This window comes from Chionomys nivalis, chromosome X (genome assembly GCF_950005125.1).
Source record: "Chionomys nivalis chromosome X, mChiNiv1.1, whole genome shotgun sequence".
NCBI classification, from domain to species: domain Eukaryota; kingdom Metazoa; phylum Chordata; class Mammalia; order Rodentia; family Cricetidae; genus Chionomys; species Chionomys nivalis.
In genome coordinates, this window is record NC_080112.1 from 69437533 (window position 1) to 69461610 (window position 24078).

The 24078-nt window shown below is 39.9% G+C and overlaps 1 protein-coding gene across 1 annotated transcript in view; it reads right to left on the bottom strand.

Moving 5' to 3' along the window:
- Nucleotides 1-297: 297 nt before the first annotated feature.
- Nucleotides 298-24078, bottom strand: part of Tex11 (testis expressed 11) — a 301187-nt gene continuing 277406 nt past the window's right edge. Inside the window, exons 24-28 of the mRNA XM_057760677.1 lie at nt 22064-22213; nt 21304-21412; nt 20199-20319; nt 1088-1252; nt 298-453 (exon numbers count right to left, since the gene is read on the bottom strand). Coding sequence (XP_057616660.1) covers nt 298-453; nt 1088-1252; nt 20199-20319; nt 21304-21412; nt 22064-22213 — 701 coding nt within the window. The remainder of the gene's footprint in view (nt 454-1087; nt 1253-20198; nt 20320-21303; nt 21413-22063; nt 22214-24078) is intronic.

A 24078-nucleotide genomic window follows, 5' to 3' on the forward strand; every position in this document is an offset into this window, starting at 1 on the left:
AATGTTTTTATTTGAGAAAATTTCATTTAACATAAAAATAGTGCTTAAGAGAACAAAAAGTTCAAGGGAACATATGGCAAAAACTGAACTATTCAACAGCTTATGAAGATACACCTTCAACTTTCTCTGAGCCAGCCTGCTTATCCACCCTCTTCCAATCAGTATCACCCTTCACTGAAAGATAAACTCCTTTAAAAATAAATATCATTTTTATTTCATGTGCATGTGCCATGTGCATCAGAAGAGATCCCACAGGGATCTGGTACCATCAGATACCTGGTACCCCTCGAACTGGAGTTACAGATGGTGGTGAGCTGTCGTGTGGGTGCTGGGAACTGAACCTGGGTCCTTGGGAGGCTCAATCAGTGCTCTTAACCGCTCAGCCATCTCTGCAGACCTTAACTCCCACCTTTTATCTAATGCTTCCATGAGGTTGACATACAGAAGATTCACCTGAGAAAGAAGACAGAAAATAAACTTTGAGAAGAAAAAAGTAATGCAGGAAAGCTTCCCGGACCCACAGCGAAGTCTGGTCTGAGTTGTCATTTGGGGAGTACATACAGTCCTCTCTTGAGAAAGTGGAATCCGAGGGCAGGAGGTCTGTTTAATTAAGAACAGACAGCTCTAGAAGGGAGGAGGTACTCAAAACAAAATTTATTCTTATTTGGTAATAAGGCTTTTCCCTTCCCAAACCTACCCTGGTTAGCTAATGGTCTAGACTCTTGAAACTGAGAATAACAATCCCTGGGGAAATTCGGGTTTGAGCAGCCATTGTCTGCAGAGGTCAGCCCTGGCCCATATCCATTGGCACTGGCAGTGATACATCTTTCCAGAGCTCACTCCTGGCAGTGCAGTCCTCCTGATCAGATTCTGTTCCCCATCCCTATGTTTGCTGTTCCCCATCCTTCTCAGTGTTCACCCTAAGAAATTACTACCCTGTCTCCTACCTCATGAAATGCTATGGAATCACTGAGCTCTTCAAAGATAAAGATTTCCCCCCGTCAAGCATGGTAAGATGTGCTTATGGGAGCCTGTCATGACTTCTGTGCCCTCTAAGTCCTCCACCTACTGCAGAATTCCCTCCTACCTTAGCTTCATAGCTTGTTTTGAGGGAGCCAAGGTGGCCAAGGAAATCCAGTGCCAGGCCAGCCCATCTTTTTGCAGAATCATACATGTTCCTGCTGTACATCAATATTCCAGTATTCCAAGACTTGATCATTAGCCAGAGAATCTCCTCTTCTGGGTAGCCCTCCTAAAATCCAAGCGAGTGAGTGTTTCAAAGATGGCACTGTCACTACTGATCGTAACACTGTATCATGTCCCATTGTTATTAAACAAGAGGTGCTCAGCTAGCCCTAAGGAAAGACCTCTCTTGGAGGGCGGGCGAGTACCTTGACAGCATGGCAGCTGTAGAATGTTCCACAGTGAAGTCTTGTGGAGTGACACAAAAATGGAAAAAAAGCAATGAGGCCCTCTACCACTGAAAGAAAAAATATCAAAGAGACTAATTCCTGCTCTTTCTGAAGCAGAAGAAAAATCTGCATCCGGCTTGACTCTTCTGTTGCTGCTGTCTTCAGCTAATTATCTTCTCAATCCCCACGTTTTCTTTTCTGACATGGTCAAGAAACTGTTTTGTTGAGTTTCTTAATTCCCTTGACCACAATGAATTTCTGTTCTTGCAAAAGAAATATTAATCTTTAGTGTTAAGATAATCTACTAAGCTACGAACAAAGGGCCCATTTCTAAGATGGTACTAAAGCCTTATCAGTGGTTTTTAACTCCGCTAATCACAAAATTATATTTGATTCTTCATTGTATTTTGTAATAGTGAAAAGGATTAGTATAAGAAGAAACTTGCTCTGTGCTTGTAAAGGAGATGGAGAACAAAGACAGCACTCACGCTGAAGCCACATACCAAATATGGCTCAGGCCCTGGAGGGCAAAGGTGTGACAGACTTGGAAGACGCTTCTTGAGTGGCAAGGGTGTTGGCTTGGCTTTTATGCACTATTGTTTTGTTTAAGACAGGGACCTTGCTATGTTGCCTAGTCTGTTCTTAAACCCCTGGGTTCCTCTGATTGTCCCACCTCAGCCTGCCACATGCTGGAACTACAGACCCATACCATCATACCCAGCTGTCCTTCAGTTGGATCCATAAAAACTACTATGTATAAGACAGTACAGTTGCTAAAGGGATGAGACAAAGCTCTCTTCTTAAAAGATTCACGGCAGCTTTGGGGGAACAAGGCATCAGCATAGAAAGATGACTTCATGGATCTGAGAGGACAGCTCAGTGACAGAAAGCTTGTCAAGTGTATGAGGCCCTGAATTTCACCCTTAATATCACAAGGGAAAATAGCTTCTCAAGGTGTGGTTAAGGGTTTGTTGGAGTGACGTGGACATGAGGCACAGTCCTGATACAGGGATAGGGAAGAGCACTGCAGAGCTTGGTCAGAGGCAGTTTAGTTTGCCCAAACATCGGCTTTGCAGATTTAGAGTTGTTTCTTTCCATTTCTATAGCAAGCTTTACATTTCTCTAATATAATTTATAACACATCATTTTGAAAAACATTACATATTTATTTCTTCAGCCTGTTGAGTTCTTTGTGGTATACAGATTTTTTTGTTTCATTTTTGTATCCTCAGAGTACAACACTATGCATGGCATTCAACAGAGGCACAATACATTTACTGAATGAATTAATGAATGAAGAAATGGTCCAATCTTCAATCAAATGTGACTTTCTCAGTGAAACCCTAAAATGGCAAGAGACTTAGCTCCACGGGGATGTCCTCAGCTAGGTCCTTGGGCAGCAGAGGAGAGGGTGCCTGAACTGGTCTTGTCCCACTATCACACTGATGATTATCTCGAATATCACCATAGAGTCTTCGTCCGGCGATGAATGGAGATAGAGACAGACCCTCATCAGAGCAACGGACTGAGCCCCCAAGGTCCAGTTGAAGAGCAGAAGGAGGGAGAACATGAACAAGGAAGTCAGGACTGCGAGGGGTGTATCCACCCACTGAGATGGTGGGACTAATCTAATGGGAGCTCACCAAGGCCAGCTGGACCGGGACTGAACGATCATGTGATCAAACTGGACTCTCTGAATGTGGCTGACAATGGGGGCGGACTGAGAAGCCATCGATAGTAGCACTAGGACCTGTTTCTACTGGATGTATTGGCTTTGTGGGAGCCTAGTCTGTTTGGATGCTCACCTTCCTAGACCTGGATGGAGGGGGGGAGGACCTTGGACTTCCCACAGGGCAAGGTATTCTGCCCTCTCTTAAGGAGGGAGGGGGAGGGAGGAGGTGGAGTAGGGAAGCGGGAGGAGAATGGGAGGAGGGAGGAAGTGTAAATCTTTGAATGGAAAAATAAAAAAAATAAATGGAAACAAGTTTGCCAATGCAGGATCAAATTTCTGAGTGTTTCCTCAGAATAGTGTTGGCATGAGATAGTCTAATGTGATACTTCAGTGAAATACATTCATTTGGAATTCTGCATTCAATAGGCCACTCTCTTAAAGCATTAGGACACATATTAATTCATTGCAAGCTTAGGAAAGTTTTATAGTAAACAATGTTGTGAGGCTGGAGAGATGGCTTAGCAGCTAAGAGTACTGGCTGCTCTTCCAGAGGACCCAGATAAAATTCCCAGCATCCACATGGCAGTTCACAACTGTCTAACACCAGTTCTAGGGGATATGACATCTCATACAGACATACATGCAGGCAAAACACCAATGCATATTTAAAATATGTTGTAGCATGTAACTGTTAATACAAGGTATGTGGAACACTTACTGACACCATAAGGGCTGGAGTGTAAAGTGTTTCATGTTGTGGAATATTTGTTTAACTATGCAAAGATGTGCTGCATTTGCTTTATGTTGTGGAATGTTTGCTTAACTATGTAAAGATGTGTTGCTGTTTTACCTTGCCTGCCTAAGGCACCTGATTGGTCTAATAAAAAGTTGAATGGTCAATAGTGACAGAGGAGGTATAGGTGGAACTTCCAGGCAGGGAGAGTAAGTAGGAGGAGGAATTTAGGCTTGAGGAAGAAAGAAAAGATGCCAGGGAGATGCCAGGGGCCAGACAGCCAGACACAAAGGAAGCAGGAAAGTAGAACCTACAGAATGAAAGAAAGGTAAAAAGCCCCAGAAAAAAACACAGGTGATTAGAAACAGGTTAAGTTAAAAGAGCTAGTAGGACAAGCCTAAGCTAAGGCTGAGCATTCATAATTAATAATAACTAATAATAAATTTCGTGTCTTTATTTGGGAGCTGGTTGGTGACCCAAAGAAAATGACAACTACAATTTTGCATTATACACCAGAGCTTAGACTACCAAGCTACTCTTGGGAAGTCACTGAAATGTTTTGTGTCTCAGTGACTGTCCTCTGAGCCAAGAAACCACTATTTTAAGGAGTTCAACTACGTCCCCCTTGCAAAAGATCATCCCAGCTGATCTGGTTCAAGGTTTACAGCCTCTCATAGCTGTGCAGAGTAGGTCTGAGATTTGAACCTGAGTATACAGCTGTTTCTTTAGCTGTATACAGCTCTGCAATGCTTTATGTGGCCCGGGGGAGGAGTTAGAGAATATAGAGGCCAGAGAAGATTAGAGCTAGGTGGGGGACCCATCTATATGGCTACAGGGAAGCTTTCATCCCTGCTTGGTAAAGCTTTTCAGGTTTGGCAGGTTGGGAGAGGTGTGCCCATACCCCTGAAAGTTGTCAGCCCACACGGAAGCTCTGTAAAGAAGCCCAATAAATTCACTGATTACCCAGAGTAAACTCTGGCAGAATTGTGCCTGGGTTTGTGACTGGGACATTAGGAGAAAGGGTAGATGTTGCTTTATGTCTCCTGCTGGGAAGGGATTTTAGCAACACTTCATGAAAAGGGAAATGATGAGATGAAGAGGGATTTTTCTTTCTCCTCTCTTTTCCCTCTTCTCTCTCTTTCTCGCTCTTGCGATGTAGTTAGACTAGCCTAAGCCTGGTGATCTTCCTGCCTCAGTCTCATGAGTGCTGGGATTATAGACACGGACCACCAGGCCCAGCTGAAACTAGTTTTATCTGGTGCTGGAGATTAAACTCAGGGCATGCTAGGAAAGCAGTCTACCATTGGGTCACACCCTCATCCCAAGACTTCAGAATTATTATCTATTTATTTGTGTGTGTATATGTGCATGGCACCCTACTTGGGTAGAGGTCAGATGATTTGCAGGAGTTGGTTCTCTCCTTCTACCATGTGGGTCTTGGGAACCGAAATAAGCTTGTCAGGGTTAGCAGTAAGTGCCTTTACCCACTGAGCTACTGTGGCAGCCCTATATTTCTTTTCAAGACAGGGTCCTTCCTATGTAGCCTAGACTGGCCTTGAACTCATGACCCTGAGTGCTTGGATTACAGATATGCACCACCATACTTGACTGGTTAGTTCTGTTTTATGCATGTGGGATTTAAGGTAATTTTGGAGCTACCTTGTAGACAGCAGCAGATAATAATTAGAGCATGTCAATTCAATGAATGGAACACAGAATGCAGGGAAGAAAAGAGAATGATGCAACTGTCCATAGTTGGGTGTAAGAGAAAAAAGACAAGTTTCTTGAGTTCTTTGTATATTTTGAGATCAGTCCTCTGTCAATGTGGGGTTGGTGAAGATCTTTTCCCATTCTGTAGGCTGTCATTTTGTCTTGTTGACTATATCCTTTGCTGAACAGAAGCTTCTCAGTTTCATGAAGTCCCATTTATTAACTGTTGCTCCCAGTGTCTGTATTATTGGTGTTATATTTAGGAGGTGGTCTCCTGTGCCAGTGTGATCAAGGCTACTTCCTACCTTCTCTTCTATGAGGTTCAGTGTGGTTGGTTTTATGTTGAGGTCTTTGATCCATTTAGACATGGGTTTTGTGCATGGTGATAGATATAGATCTATTTGCATTCTTCTACATGGTGATATTCCGTTTTGTTAGCACCATTTGTTGAATATGCTTTCTTTTTCAATTTTATACTTTTGCTTCTTTGTCAAAAATTAGGTGTTTGTAGGTGTGTGGGTCGATATCCAGGTCTTCAATTAGATTCCATTGGTCCTCCTGTCTGTTTTTATGCCAATACCAGGCTGTTTTCAGTACTGTAGCTCTGTAGTAGAGTTTGAAGTCAGGTATTGTGATGCCTTCAGAAGTTCTTTGGTTGTACAGGATTGTTTTGGCTATTCTGGGATTTTTGTTTTTCCATACTAGGTGGGCACTCTATTAACTGGTAAATTCCTAACCCCACATAACAGTTTTAAGATTTATTCATTCTATAGCATGTATCAGTATGCCATTCTTTCTCTTGGTCAAATAATACTCCATTATATGGAAATATCACAGCACATATTTACTAATCATTTGATAAGACATTTGAGTTATGTGCCTTTTTTCTGTATGAATGAATCTGCTTTGAGTATTTGTGTATGTGTTCCTATTTGTATACTGTTGTAGGAGGCTGATTGTTTGTTCCTGGCAGCTTAGCCCTGAAATAACCACACAGAAACTGTATTAATTAAATCACTGCTTGGCCTACTAGCTCTAGCTTCTTATTGGCTAGCTGTTACATCTTAATTTAACCCATTTCTATTAATCTGTATGTCGCCATGTGGCTGTGGCTTACCGGCAAGATTCCTGCTTGTCTGTTCCCAGCAGTGACTACATGGCGTCTCTACACTCTGCCTTCCTTCTCCCAGCATTCAGTTTAGTTTCCCCAGCCTAGCTCTACTCTTTTGCCCTATCACAGACCAAGACAATTTCTTTATTAACAAATGGTATTCACAGCATACAGAGGGGAACCACACATTATCTCCCCCTTTCTCTTTAAATAAAAAGGAAGGTTTTAACTTTAACACATAAAAATTACATATAACAAAATAGGTGTCAAGCAAGAATTACAGTCTCACTTCCAGTATACATTGTTTCTCTTGGGTATATAAACAGGGATGGAATTTCTGGGTCATATGGAAAATATATTAACCTTTGGAGGCACTTTTAGGCTCTTCTTCCTTCTTCTCCTTTTACCTTGTTGGGAATCAAATCCAGGACCTTGCACATTCAAGGCATGCACTGATCACCCTTCAGCTGATTTTCAAAGCTTCTGCACCACTTTGCTTTGCAATCACAGTCTTTGTTGAGAGCACTAATTATTTGCCAATAGTTGTTTTTTTCTGTCTTTTTGAGTATAGTCATCTTATTGGATGTAAAAGTGACAGATCACTTTATTTTTGTATTTGTATATCTGTGATAACAAATTATACTGAACATCTTTTCATATGCTTGCTGGTCATATAACTATCTTCTCTGGAAAAACAGCAACTTCCATTCTTCCCTCACTGGAAAAATGTGGCTGTTCTTATGGAGTTGTAAGGTTTTTTTTTTATATATTCCAAATGCAAATCTCTTTTCTCCAACATTTACTCCCATGCTTTCAGCTATTTTTTATTTCCTTAGTGGTGTCTTTTATAGGAAAATGTTTAAATTTGTCTCAAAAGGAATTATTTATTTTTATTTCATTTCATGATAGGGGATCTAAAAATCCATTTCCCAATACAAGGTCACAAAAGATTTAGGATTCTGTTTTAGAGAAACGGAACCAGATGTGCTGGTACATTCTGGCAATCATAGCAATTGGAATATAGATGCAGGAAGACTAGGCACTCAAGATTATTCTCAGCTATACAATGAGTTTGAGGACAGCTACATGAAACCCTGTCTTAAAAAAGAGCAAAACAAAACAAAATTTTTGAGTTGGCAATGAATATGAATAAATGAAATAGTAAGCTACCTGTATGGAATTTCTGTGAGGTTAAACAACTGCCAAGATGGGTAGCACAATTACATAGAATAACAAATTAACTATGAAATTATCAAGGAGGGAAAATCAGCCTAGGAATTCCAGCCCATGACAACACTGGCTAATTAACAGATAAAATACATAATTAGTTTCCTTTGGATTGAGATACGGTCTCTTTTCTCTGAAACTCAAAATATAGCCAGGCTCATCTCAAATTGATAGTCTTCTTGCCTCAGCCTCTCAAGTGCTAGTGTTATAGATGTGTGCCACTATGCCTTGCTCTTAGACATAGATGTTAAGTGAAAAGAAGCAGCAGGGGGAATTATGTAAATAGTACACAGCAGGGAGAGGAAGACATGATAGTTGATAAAGAAGACAATGTTGACTACTGTATGGGCAAGGGAATATCTTGTTTTTCATTTGGATGAGACTCAGGATAAGGATTTGGGAAATACAAAAGCTACTAGAGACTTAGGGGGAAGAAAGTAATATATAAAGTTTGTGCTTTGGGAAGATATATTTGATAGGGATACAGAGGAAAAACAAAAGAAGAAAGAGACAAAGAGAAACTTGGAATCAAACTACAGAAGCAGAGGAGAAAACAAACTTTCAAAATCTGACTCAAAGATGCCTTTGTAGAAACCTCAATTCCAATGCTAGAAAAATACGAGGATAGGAAGAAATAAGATTTAGATGAATGAAAACCCAAGAACCATTGTGTTGTGAAGAAAGAATTCTAGTTTCAATTCTTGGCTTTTCCATTACATATTTACATACCTTATATAAGATATTTAACCTTTCAATGCCTCAATTGACAAAATAATGAACTCAACTTAGTATAGTTATGTACACCTATAATCCCAGCACTCAAGGAGCTGATGCAGGATGATCGTGAGCTTAAAACCAAATTGAAATACATACTGAGACTCTATACAAAAAATTAGAGAGACATTTAATTTGGTAACCCCAAAGACTATTGATTCTCCAGGTCATAGAATGAAAATTTATATGATTTTTAGATCCCAATGGTGTTACCTAAACTAGTAGATGATCATAAGAGAGAAGACAATATTGCTAAGGAAGTTTCTCAGATGCTAATATTCATCTTAAAGTTTAGATTTTCGCTTCTCCAAGCCTACATCCATCTCTTAGGGACTCAGCCTCTTGGTGAAAACCCAGAGGCTCCTAATAATTTCCTGCCACCCCCTTTATTTTTCCCTTCTAGTACATCTATTCCTTTGTGACTTCTGCCAACCTGCAGAATCCCTCTCTAACAGGGACCCACAGTGGCTGTGCTAGACTGAGACTCAGGGACTCCACCACAGCTAGCACATTTGACTAAGACCCAGAGTGGGCAATAGCAACTAAAGTATGGAACACCCATTCAATGATGAAACGAGATACACACACCAAGAAGCACATCAAATGTTGTAACTCCAGATGTCTAAATCCAAGTACAAAACCATAAACAAGAAAATATGCCTCCTCCAGGATGCCAAACAAAAGCCTCAGGGATAAGCCTCACCAATAGATTAAAAAACATGGAAGAGAGAATTTCAGGTCTTGAATACAGGTAGAAGAAATGGACAGTTCAGTCAAAGAAAATGTTAAATATAAAAATATCCAAGTACAAGGCATCCAGGAAATCTGGGTCATTATGAAAAGACCAAGCTTTTTAATAATAAAGAACAAGGGAAAAGCCCAAGTGAGAGGCATGGAAAATATTTTTAACAAAATCATACAAAAACATTTCCAAAACCTAAGGAAAGAGATTCATATCAAGGTTCAAAGGGCATCCAGAACACCAAATAGATAAAAAGAAACTCCTCATGATACATAACAATCAAAATACTAAATGTATAGAACAAAGAACAGATATTAAAAGTCACAAGGGAAAAAGACCAACTCACATATAAAGGGAGACCCATTAGAATAACACATGAGTTTTCAGTGCAGACCCTGAACTAGAAGGGCTATGATGGATATTCTTCCAGCTCTGAGAGATCACAGATTCCAGCCCAGAATACTATACCAAGCAAAACTACCAATCACAATTAACAGAGAATGAAAAACATCCCATGGTTAAAACAAATTTAAGCAGTTTCTTTCTACCAATCCAGATCTACAGAAATCATTAGAATGAAACCTTAAATTTGAAGAGAAGGTTAACTACACCCAAGAGGACATTAGGAATAAATAATCCCAGCACAGTTAATCAAAAGATGGTAAGAAACCTACACCAAAATAATAGGACTCGATAAATACTGTTCATTAATAACTCTCAATATTACTGATCTCAATTCCCCAATAAAAAGACAGACTGGACCAAAAATAGAATCCAGGCCTGAGGCAATGACCTCCACAGGAGCAGGTACAAGGGAGCCACCCCTGAGGGAACAGGCCTGAGCCAGAGACCTCTGCAGGACTGGGTCCAAGCCAGGGACCTCTGCTGGAGCAGGCCCAAGCCAGGAAAATCTACAGGAACAAGCCTGAGCCAGCCACCTCTGCTGAAGTAGGCCCAAGCCAGCAACTTCTGCTGAAGAGGGCCTGAACCAGCTACCTCCGCAGGAGCAGGCCTAAGGCATCAATCTTAGCAGAAGCAGCCCCAAGCAAGCAACCTCTGTGGGAGCAGGCCCAAATGACCCCTGGTATTGCAGAATGACCCCTGGGAGTCCTGAGAGACTTCCAGGAACACTGAGTGACCTCCAGGGTGACTGGAACCATGGTCCTGACTGCACCACGGGGAGCAACCATCTGAGCCTTGGATCCATTGACATCTTGAATCCACTGGGAAGATTGATCACCAGAGAGATACAGCCCCAACTACACCACTCAGAGGAAACAATAGGTAGACAAGGTAAGAACACAGCACCACAAAAGAGTAACAACACATCAATAAAAACTAGTGGTCCTACAACAGCAAGACTTGAACAACCAAATATAGATGATGAAGAAGAAAAGGACCTAAAAAATAACTTTAGGAGAATATTTGAAGCCCTTAAAGAGAAATAAAAAATTCCCTCAAAGAAATGGAGGAAAAGACAAACAAAAAATTGGAAGAAATCAACAAGTCCCTTAAAGAAAACCAAGGAAAAGCAATCAAAGAGATGAAAAAAATGATTTAAGATTGGCAGAACAGGACTGAGTCAGCAACCTGGGCCAGAGCATACCCTAGACAGTGAAAGCCACCAGAACAAGTACAGGGGAGCAACTGTGTTGCGGGAGGTCCTTCCGCTCCTCCAGCCAATAGCCGCTGAGATACCAGCCCATTGGGGCGTGGTCTCTCTCCCTTTAAAAAAGCAGCTACTTCCCTCCTTGCTCTCTTTACTTCCTGCTCCAGTTCGGTGACTAGACTTCTTCCTGATTGCGCAAAGGGCTGTTGTCTGGGATGGTGATCTGTAAGTTTTTTCCTCTTTAAATAAATACCACCCTATTAATCATAATTCCAAACTGGTGTGGGATTGTTTATGACTTAGGCCTTCACAACTGCTGAGTGAGTGAGCTAGAGCCAGAGCCAGAGACTGCTGAGGGTCCAGATCTGGGACCTTCAAGGGAGTAAACCTAAGCCAGGACCCCTGTGGGTCTGGGTGTGAGGTGTGAGTCTAGTACCTCTGAGGTACTAAGACTGAGCCAGGACCTCTGTGGGTCTGGGCATTGGTCTGGGACATCAAAGGGAATAAGCAGGAACCAGAAACATCTGCGGGTCTGATCATGAGTCCGGGACCTCTGAGGGAGTAAGCCAGATCCAGGTCCTCTGTGGGTCTGGGTGTACCCAAGTCTGGGAATTCTGAGGAAGTAGACCAGAGCCAGGATCCTTTACAGGACCAAACCCAAGCCAGGGACCTCTGCAGGAACAGATCCAGACCAGGGGCATTTACAGAAACAGGTCTGAGCTGACAACCTAGGCTAGCGCAGACCTGAGACAGCAAACTCCAAGGGAGTGGAGCAAAGCCTGGGAGTGCTGAGCGACCTCCAGGAACATGGAGTGACCCACGGAGTAACTAGAACCACGGCACTGACTGTATCACAAGGAACAACCATATGAGCCTTGAATTCACTGGCACCTAGAAGATTAATCAACACAATCTCAGACAGCCCCAAGTACATCTATTAGAGGAAAAGATGAGTAGAAGAGGTAAGAACACATACAACATCACAAAGAGCAACATGACACCAGTAAAACCTAAAGACCCTACAGCAGCAAGACTTGAACAACCAAATATAGATGAAGCAGAAGAAAATGACCTAAAAAATAACTTCAGGAGAATGTTTGAGGCTCTTAAAGATAAAATGAGAAATTCCCTCAAAGAAATGCAGGAAAAGACAAACAAAAAATTGGAAGACATCAGCAAATCCCTTAAAGAAAATCATGAAAAAGCAATCAAACATATGAAAGAAACTATTCAAGACTTGAAAACTGAAATAGAGACAATAAAGAAAGCCGAGGAAATTATAGAAACAGAAATATGAGAAAACGATCAGGAACCACAAATGCAAGCATGAACAACAGAATACAAGAGATTGAAGAGAGAATCTCAAGCACTGAAGACACAATAGAGGAAATAGACTTATCAGTCAAAGAAAACATTAACAAAGCTTAAACCAAAATACCCAGGAAATATGGGACACCATGAAAAGGTCAAACCTAAGAATAATAGGTATAGAAGAAGGAGAAGAAGCTCAACTCAAAAGCACAGAAAATATACTTAACAAAATCATAGAAGAAAACTTTCCCAACCCAAAGAAAGATATGCCTATGAAGATACAAGAAGCTTGCAGAACACCAAATAGACTGGATCAAAAATGAAGTCCCCTTGCCAAATAATAATCAAAACACTAAACATACAGAATAAAAAAAGACTATTAAGAGCTGCAAAGGAAAAATGCCAAGTAACATACAAAGGCAGACCTATCAGAATTACACCTGACTTCTCAATGGAAACAATGAAAGCCAGAAGATCCTGGTCAAGTGTTATGCAGACAATAAGAGACCACAGATGCTAGCCCAGACTACTATACCTAGCAAAACTTTCAGTTACCATAGATGGACAAAGTAAGATATTCCATGACAGAATCAGATTTAACTAATACCAAGTCACAAACCCAGCCCTACATAAAGGACTAGAAGGAAAACTCCAACCCAAGGAAGTCAACTATATCCACAAAACCACAGACAATAGATGATCTCACAGCAGCAAATCCCAAAGAAGTGAAAAACACGTATGATAACATCACCAACAATGAAAAATAAAATAACAGGAGCTAGCAATCACTGGTCATTAATATCCATTAATATAAATGAACTCAGTCACCCATAAAAAGACACAGGCTAACAGATTGGATATGAAAACAGAATCCATCCTTCTTCTGCATACAAGAAACACACCTCAACCTCAAAGACAGACATCGTCTCAGAGCAAAAGGTTGGACAAAAAATTTTCCAATCAAATGAACCTAAGAAACAAGTGGGTATAGCTATCCTAATATCTAACAAATTAGACTTCAATCTAAAATCAATCAAAAGAGACAAAAAAGGACATTAGTCACAAGAAAAATCCATCAAGAGGATATCTCAATACTGAACATCTATGCCCCAAATACAAGGGCACCCTCATATGTAAAAGAAACACTTCTAAGAGTGGTATTACTGGATCTTGGGGTAGGTTGATCCCAAATTTCCTGAGAAATCGCCACACTGATTTCCAAAGTGGTTGCACAAGTTTGCATTCCCACCAGCAAAGGCTATCATTGGTGTTTTTGATTTTAGCCATTCTGACAGGTGTAAGATGGTATCTCAAAGTTGTTTTAATTTGCATTTCCCTTATCGCTAAGGAGGTTGAACATGACCTTAAGTGTCTTTTGGCCATTTGAATTTCTTCTGTTGAGAATTCAGTGCCCCATTTTTTTATTGGGTTAATTAGCATTTTAAAGTCTAGTTTCTTGAGTTCTTTATATATTTTGGAGATCAGACCTTTGTCTGTTGCAGGGTTGGTGAAGATCTTCTCCCAGTCATCTTAGCCTGTTTAGACGCTCACCTTCCTGGACGTAGATAGAAAACCTTCGTCTTCCCGCAGGGCAGGGAATTTGGACTGCTCTTCAGTATCGAGAGGGAGGGGGAATGGTGTGGGGGGAGGAGAAGAGGAGTGGGGATAGGGGGAGGGGAGTGGGGGGAGGGGGCAATATTTGGGAGGAGGGGAGGGAAATGGGAAATGGGGAGCAGGTGGAAATTTTAATTAAAAAGAATAAAAATAAAAATTAAAAAAAAGAAAAAAATAAAAATAAATAAAGAGCCCTTGTACAGAAAGGAAAAAAAAAGAAACACTTCTAAAGCTTTAATCACACATTAAACTCCACACACTAATAGTGGGAGACTTCAATACCCCATTCTTACCACTGGACAGGTCTGTCAGACAGAAAATTAACAGAGAAATAAGGGAACTAACAGATGTTATAACTCAAATGGACTTACCAGACATCTATAGAACATTCTATCCAAATATAAAAGAATATACCTTCTTCTCAGCACCTCATGGAATCTTCTCAAAAATTGACCACATACTGGTAACAAAGCAAACCTCAACAGATGCAAAAAACTGGAATAACCCCATGTATCTTATCAGATCACCATGGCTTAAAACTAGAATTCAACAGCAACACTAATTCAAGAAAGTCCACAAACACATGGAAACTAAACAATGCTCACCTGAATCATCAATGAGTTAAAGAAGAAATAAAGGGAGAAATTAAAAAGTTCCTAAAATTCAATGAAAAAGACCACACAGCCTACTCAAATTTATAGGACACAATGATAGCAGTGTTAAGAGGAAAGTTCATAGCGCTAAATGCCTACATAAAAAAGCTGGAAAAATCCCACACTAGTGAGTTAGCAGAACATTTGAAAACTCTAGAACCAAAAGAAGCAAACTCACCCAAGAGAACTAGATGGCAGGAAATAATCAAAATGACAGCTGAATTCAACAAAATCGAAACAAAGAAAACAATGCAAAGAATCAATGAGACAAAGAGTTGGCTCTTTGAAAAAAAAATCAACAAAGTAGACAAACCTTTATCCAAAATAACCAAAAGGCAGAAAGAGAATATCCAAATTAACAAAATCAGAAACAAAAGGGGGTACAAAACTACAGACATGAAGGAAATCCAGAGAGTCATTAGGTCATAGTTCCAAAACCTATACTCCACAAAATTGGAAAACCTAAAGGAAATGGACAATTTTCTGGATAAATATCTCCTGGGTAAATTGGGAGCATGGGGACCATGGGGAAGAGGGTAGAAGGGGAGGGGAGAGAAAGGGAGGGGAGAAGAGAAAAATGCATAACTCAATAAAATTCAAGAAAAATAGAAAAAAAAAGAAACAGGACCTCATGAAGCTAAAAGCTTCTGTAAAGGACATCAGCATTCTAGCAATTAGAAGCCTAGAGAATGGAAAAACTTTATCAATTACATAACTGATGGAGAGTTAGTGTCAGAATATATAAAGAATATGTGTGCGTCACTCAGAATATCCAGAGCTCAGGTGGCTAGTATGACCTCAGAGGAAAGGAGGGGATCTTCTAAGGGAAGGAAAAGAGAATATAGCATTATAAAGAGATAAAGAAGACTAGAAGTATTCAATGAGGTGAGGAGCTGGAAAGCAGGGTAAAGGAAGAAATATGGGGAGGGAAGTTAACACTAAAGGTCTTTTTAAAAAGTATAAGGAAATCTATTACTACAGTCATTTCCTAAAACATATACATATATAAAGGAATTTAAATGGGGTCACCATATAATGAGGTAGACAAGATCTCAACTAGACATCTTATGCCACTAATTAAAAACCTTCAGTGCTAGGAATGGGTTACATGTTGCTGATTCATTGGCCAAAGAGGTCTTATAGGCCTGTACAAACATCACAGGCTATTGCCAAGGCTACCGGCTACTTCTCCACAATCTGAAGACACCATTTATTTATGTCACTGAATGTAAGAGAAATCAAACTGGTGCTCAATTAGAAAGAAGCTTTACTCCTACTGACCAATACTCATATGCTGGAAGGTGCTCTGCAAGCTACTGAAGGAGGGAAGCTATTATCAGTGTCACCCACGTACAAAGTCTTTGGCCTACCACATTCACCTGCCTGCATCACATACAGGTGAAACAGCACAGGTGTGATGGCAGTAGCCAATTACTTTTCGATTGAATTTAAGGCCCACTCCATGAGATGGAATCCACATCTCACATTAAAGTGACCAACCTCAGACTAGATAGGTCACAGGTTCTAGGGAAAAACTTCCTGTTGTAGGATCCCTGGGTATTCTTTTGCTTTACATATCCCCAGAATAGATACCAGAGACCAAAATCAGATGCAAACAAAAACATTATGTTCTCTCTAGTAAAGAGACCCACAGTAACAAGGAGTCCTCTGCCTCAAGCATCAACAGAGGCCAAGTGGACAAAAATTTATGTTTAAGTGTGTGTGTATGTGTAACACTTGTGTGCATGTGTGTGAGTGCTGGTGCGAGGCTTCTATTTGGAAGCACCAGGGTCAAGCTTCCTCCCCTGCACTGTGGTGCTAGAAAAAGCCAGCTAAAACAGAAGGCTAAATGAGATTCAAGGTCTCAACATGACGTAAAATGTCTATATTTCAGTAAAAAAAAAATTCACTAAACTAAGAACTCAGAATATCTTCCACTGAACAACAAAAAAGACAACCACTTAATATTTCCGAGATGACCAAAATGTTACAATATGTGCTAAAGATTTTTTTCTTTGGCTTTAAAAAATAGTACACTACAGCACAGTTTACTACCTGAGCACTTTTAAGTGTACAGTTCACATTCACATTGCTGGGCTATTAGCACCACTACCCCCACCTACAGAACTGCTTCAACCTTAAAAACTCAAATTCCCTGGGCTCTGTCCCTAGCAACCACCACCACTCTGTTTTTCATATTTATCAGTTTACCACTCTTGCTACTTCACGTAAGTGGAGTCATATAGATTTACCCTACTGTGACACATAATAACTTGATGAACCTCCAGAGAATTATGATGAGTCAAAAAAGCCAATTTCAGAAGGTAATATATTATACTTTTCTAAAGCTTAGTGTGTGTGTGTGTGTGTGTGTGTGTGTGTGTATGACTCCATTTAGATAACAGTCTTGGAATGACAAAGTTATAGAATATAGAAACTGGCAATCTGCTAGTAGTTGGTTATTTTTAAAGCTGGGACTGAGAGAAGTGGGACGCATAAAAGGGCAACAAGAAGAATATCTGTGCTGATGGAGATGTTCTCTGTGGTGCTTGAAATAATGCCAACATTTTGGTTGTGATTTTGTTTTTTTCTTTCTTAGGTTTTGAGGTAGGTATATATGTAGCACAGATTGAACTCAAACTCTCTACGTAGTAGAGTATGGCCTTCAACTCCTAACTTTCATACCTCCATGTCCTGTGTGCTGGGATTATGAGTATGTGTCACCATACCTGGCTTTTGATAATGATGTTTTATTGTTGTTTTGTAAGGTATTATCATTTGGGGAAAGCTGCGTAAAGAGTATACAAGATTGCTATGTTATTTCTTAAGTATAACTATTTCAAAATAAAAATTTAGTTAAGAAGGAGTCTAAACAACCTGATTCTTTAAAAAGAATCTAGATTATGAACCTATTATTAGAGCACATAGGAATGCCTACTTATCATGTGATCCCCTCCCCACTGGGCTTTTTCATTGCCATTAGCTCTGAATAGAAACCCAAGCTTCTCATATGACCCGAGATTTCCTAGCAAAAACAGGTAAAGATGTATGTTCTTGTAGAACGAGTCCAGGAATTAGAGGCAATTGACTGAATGTTTATATAGCCTCCAGAGTCACATGTTAAAGTCCTAACCTTCAAAGTGCCAATATTAGGAGTTTGGATCATCAAGAAGTGATTAGATAATAATGGCAGCCTTCAGAAATAGGGTTAGTGCAAGTCTAAAAGATCCTAGAGCGATACCTTGTTCTTTTTGCCATCTGAGGTTACAGTAAGAAATGATCTCATCAATGAGGGAGCAGGCTCTTACAGAGGCTGCATTAGGCCTTAATCTCAGGGACTTCTCAGCCTCTAAAGTTGAGGAAAGTAAATTTCTATTTAAAAATATTTCTTTATTATTAATGTATGTGTGTGTGAGTGTGTGTGACTGTGTGCGCATGTGCATTGAGATGGAGCACAGTATACCACAGCATGCATATGGAGGTTAGAGGACAACTCTCGGGAATTGGCTCTCTTCGTCTATCATAAGTTCTCAGCATCAAACTCAGGTCATCATGTTTATGTGGCAAGAACTTTTACTCATCGAACCATCTTGATAGCCTAAATTATAATGCACTCAGTCTACGATATTTCATTCTACCAGTCCAAACTAAGACATAGCATCCAAAGACCTGGGTTCTAGTTCTGACTCCCATTCGTTAACTACAAATGATTTTTGTCTGAATTAGTGCCTTGATTTTTTGAATTTAAAAAATGTCTTCAATTGTAAACCCAAGATAAATAGTAGTGTCACTGTCTATAGAATCACTGAGGGGGAATCATGAGATAATGGATCTAAAAGTAAAACATGGCCAGGCACTGGTGGCGCATGCCTTTAATCCCAGCACTTGGGAGGTAGAGACAGACAGGTGGATCTCTGTGAGTCTGAGGTCAGTCAGGTCTACCAAACAAACTGTAAAGCATGATGTATTAGGCAGAGGTTTTGTATTTGTGTAATAGGCATTTTGCCAATGTATGGAGGTAGCTGATAAAAGTTATCAGCTTAATAAATAATGAAAAATGATGAATGGAGACTTTTCTCTCGAGTATTTGAAACAAAGCAGATATATAGCACATTCAATAAAAAAGCAATACATAGAAGATAAAGAGCTAATAGAGTCACTAAATTACTCTCTGTATAAAAAGCTAAGCATATGGTCATGTTTCAGGGTATGGGCAATAACAGACAGGAAATGCATCAGAAAAGTAGGAAACACCAGGCTCTCTAAGAGATGAGAGACGGGGATTGGATCTATAGTGTGATGGAATAGAGGTGGTAAAACCAAGTTCCTCAGAGCAGCTGTGGAAGAAGTCTCTCACAGAACCGTGCAGACTGACAAATAGTCAATATGGAGTTACAGTAAGTCTGCTTTATATAGAAGACATAGCTGAAGGTCTGGATGCAGCTCCTGTCTTAGAAGATGGTTTTCCCCTCTTACTAGAGGGTTGCAAAAGAAAAGAAATCCAAATTGTTCAGTGCTGAAGCTTTTCCATCTTTAAATTCAGACAGGTCAGAATTTAATTGTTCCAGGAGAATTATAGGTTCCTTTAGTCACTGATAGCTTGCTCTAGGTTGGCATCCTACTATATGACATCATGAATTGCAGACACTGGCATAGAAACTCCTTTGAGGTCTTCTATGCTATCACACTACCAATATTTCATTCTTATTTTTAGCTTGAAATTTTAAAATGAAAGATTTTCTTTTTTCCCTTTTTCCTTCTCTTATACAATATATTCCAACCACAATCTCTATTCTTTTTGCTTCTACCTTCCCTCTCCCCCAGATCCATTGCTTCTCTGTTTCCCTTCAGGAAAGAGCAGGCCTTCCAGGGATATCCATCTAACCCAGCATAACAGCATACAATAAGACCTGCCACAAACCCTCATATTAGGGCTGGATGAGGCAACCCAGTAGGAGGAAAGGGGTCCCATGAGCAGGCTAAAAATAAACAAATGGGCCTCTATAAATCCTCAGATTGAGACTGGGGGTGAGACTTGTCTCCTTCTGTTTTATATTACTCTCTAGGGCTGGGATTAAAGGTGTGCACCACTACTGCCCAGCCTCTATGGCTAACTACTGTGGCTACTGGGATTATAGATGTATGCAACCACGGCCTGGCCTGTATGGCTGACTAGTGTGGCTGCTTTGTACTGCTCTTTAGGCAAGCTTTATTTATTAAAACACAAATAAGCCGGGCGGTGGTGGCGCACGCCTTTAATCCCAGCACTCGGGAGGCAGAGGCAGGTGGATCTCTGTGAGTTCGAGGCCAGCCTGGTCTACAAGAGCTAGTTCCAGGACAGGAACCAAAAGCTACGGAGAAACCCTGTCTCGAAAAATCCAAAAAAAAAAACAAAACAAAACAAAAAAACCCACAAATAATAAAATAATATACCACTATAAAAACCTATTCCTTAGAAAACTTATACTAGAAAATTCCTATCATAAACACTTTGTAGTACGTATCTTCCTTGTAATGTAAATTCACCACAAAACTCTTATCAGAAAGTATCATTCTATATGAATTCTATTATACAAGACACATTGGCTCCTTAAAATCAGCTCAAAGTTTAACATTGCTCTTTGACTTACAGTTTGGCTAATGAGGCTCAGAGCATTTTTTAAATGGTCCCAAATCTCTCTCAGAGAATACAGAACTATACTTGATACTGCATCTGATACCAAGAGTTCAATCAAGTTGCGCATGCATTCACTGAAAAACAAAAAGAGAAGAGTCATCCCATAAGGAATGAAATCAATGGCCCTGGGGCTAAGCAGTCAAATTTGAGTCTCATCTACACCAAGAGCTCCACAGCACTTCTGCTTTCCCCATTTTCTCTTGCTTCTAACTTGGAAGGCAGATTTCTGAAGGCGTAATAGAGGTCCATCAGTCCTTCCTTTGATCATGCCTGTGATTGTCTTTTTAGACAACCTTGCATTTCCTTCATGGAGGAATTGTTTAAGTTTGTGTGTGTATCTATGTACATATGCGCCTGCTTATAAGGAGGTCAGGGGACGATTTTCTAGAGATGGTTCTCTCTTTCCACTATGTGAGTCCTGGAGGTTGAACTCCGATCTTCAGATCTGAGAACAGGCACTTTCATCTGCTGCACCATTTTGCTGGCCAAATTATACCACTGTCATATTTTATGAGCGATTCAACTTATGGGCATTTAAAGGATCATGCTACTTCTCTAACTGGACAAAGGAACTGGGATTTAAATAGTAAAAAAATGGAAATCTCACTTCTCAGAACAGAAAGACTGTCATGAATTTTTCAAGAGAAAACCACCCATATCACCTATTATTGTGACTTAAAGACAAGTAGTAGGTAAAAAGAAGAAAATAAAGAAAAGCTGTTGAAGTTGAGTGGTGGCTACTAATTTCTGATCACTTGAGATATTTAGCAAATGACATGAAGGAAGAAAGATACATAGAAATATTTTATTATATAGCTAGACAATGAAAATCAAGATACACCCCTTTTTTCTCTCCCAGGAACAGCAGATTCCTTGATCTTCCTTAATATTCCCCAGTGTCTAATATAATTCTTACTACAGAGCAGTTCACAGGTTAGTTTCTCTATCATCTTCTATGTTGGCCCAGCTGATTATTGTGGATGACTTATGAGACACTGATTACAATTTTTTTGACTTCTAAAAAAACCTGATTTAGGTGTCAAATTACATTTACTAACCTGTATTTCAAAACATCAATTGGCTCTTTATTTTTGTGGATGAATAAAAGTCTTGTCAAGGCCTTCCGTGCAATAGCAGGATAGTGTGCAGGCTTATCCATAGCTAGTACTAGAGGAGGGAAGGGAAACGGCTGTCAGCACCACCATGATCTTATTCATCGCAGTTTGCATGCACAGCTACAACCTGCACTCTCTAATGGAGCAAGATTCTCTCCCTCTCTCTGTCTCTGTCTCTGTCTCTCTCTCACACACACACTCACACACATACACACACACTAAATAAAATGTAATACTGCATCAAATATTTAAATATTTCAAAATTGCTCTATAGATTTTAGCAAATTACTAAGGTCGAGTCATCTTTGATCATCAAAGTAGCTATTTATGATTTCTAGTTGCCTAAATAAAACCAACTTTCTAAGGTTTGAGCTTCCCCTATCATGTAGTTACATAACTAAATTCCACATATAGAATATATTTGAGCACCTATTGTGAAGAGTGTTCTCCACTAAGATTTAGTAGTAGAATACATATATGTAACTATTGCTAACGACTCTAGTGAGATTACAATCTTATAGAGTGAAAATATCTAGATAAACACATAAATGATTCCAGTTCAAAACAGTTTAAGAATGCCATCACAAAGGGAGAAACAAAGGACTATTAGAAAAAAATCGTTTTCTAGCTCAAGGTCAGAAGAGAGAAAACAGTAGGATCTAAATGGGCACTAACCTTACACAAGCAGAAATAAAGCACTTACACGCTATTGTTTCAAGTGTTCTGCTTTCTATATCAGGCATTTTCCATACTGAATCCAGGAAGCTGTACAGTGATGGATCATTCGTTTTGGTCTTAACTTCAAACTCATACAACAGAAGCATTGTTCCACAGTTATCACCGGAGAAGTCTCCTAAAGAAAAGGCAAAGTGTAACATTTTCTGTTACTGCACGTTAGTACTGCCTCCTGGGCTAACCTAACTGTTTCCAAAAGGAAACAGTGATTTCACTTACAATTGGAAGGTCATCACAGTCTCTATCAATAGATGCTCAACATTTTAATATCTATAAACACATCACCATGTTTACTACCCTGTAATGCATTTACTAGCATTTCTTATATATTCTGCAAGTCCTGTTGCCATGCTTGTAACTGGACTGAAAATTCTCTGCTGCTGTTGATAAGATTCTTACTTGCCTCCTTTGAGCTTGAACTTATATCCGTGTTCACTGTCATAGCAGGATTAAACAGAAAATACAATGCTGTATGAACTAACTGGTTTTATTTTGAGCAAAAGAGTTTGCAAATTTGTTTCATTTGTTAGGTTGATAGTTCTCATCACGGAAAGAGTCTTATTTCAGATGACATACAGCATATTTTGTGAGACGGTTTCATTTACCTTCTGTTGAATGAATGTTTGAGGGAGCTGGGTGCAGTAGCATGGTATGGTGGTGCCCGGTATTGTGCTACACACCTGCAATCTTGGCCTTGGGATGCTGAGGGCAGGATCACTGAGAATTGAAAGCCAGCCTGAACTACAGTGCAAGATCCTGTTTAAAACGTTTTAAGGTATAGAGTAAGTACAATAAACAGAATGAAGTGTCTCTAAACCTCATTAACAACTGGATGAATGTCTATACCCTAATTCTGCTTTGAACCACTATTTGAATAGAGTTCAGAATGATTTGCTGTGTTGTGTTTTGGCTTGTTTGAGATAGTCTCCTTGTAAAGTTCAGGTTGTTCTAAAACTCTCTGTCTTGCATCAGCTAGAATTACAGTATGTGCCATCATATCCAGCTACAGGGTTCATCAAGTCAACTTTTTGTTCATGGAATGTTCTCATTTTAGTACAAAAGCTGCAAAATAACAAAGGGCTAATTAGTCATAAATAAAATGCTGGATTAATTATCATGTGTCACTATTCCTAGGGAGATGTGACAAAACAGCCACTCACGCCAGACAGGGAACTGAAGATACACCAAAGTAAGGATACTACCAAAGACCAACATGGTGAACCAATGAGTTTTATTGGTATCACTTACAGAAATATCATTGAGGGGTCACTTACAGGAGCAGGAATGACTCAAAGACAGCTGCATTATCAAATGCCCACCCCAGCATGAGTGACAGCTCACACAAGCTGGAAATCTGGGGTGCACTGCACAAACTACGAGCATCTCACAGGTTCGAGAGTGCCCTTTCGAGGTAGTTCAGTTGTTCTGAGCATCTTCTAGGCAGCTTGCTCATCTCTGCTTCGTCCAGGCAGCTCAGCTTAAGAATGTCTCTCAGAAGTTATTACTGCTTAAATATGCTTCAGGAGGGAAGGACCCAGTGCATCTGGCCAGTTTCAGGGACTTCTTAAAGCCAGTAAGTTGTTTACTTCCTGATCTTAAGGAATTTGCCTACAACAGGGAGGTTTTACTTTGCCTTAGAACATCCCGTTGTTTTAACTCCCTACAACCACCCTGTGTTTTAATGAGTCCCCCTTAGGATATCCTGGTGTTGTGCTGGCCTTTGAATACACATCCTGTCTTAAAATACCCTATTGTTGCACTCCCTTTAATATCCTGGCTTTAATGAACTTCCTTCCAAGATGAAAAGTTTTGATCATGGAGAAAACTGCTACACAAGAGAGCACCCCCTTTCTGAAAATGCTTAGGAGCAGAAGTATTTCAGAGTTTTCTAGATTTTGAATACTTGCATATTTATGAAATATATTGAGAATTAGACAAAATCTAAAGACAAAATTCATTTGTTCTGTTATACGTCTATGCAGA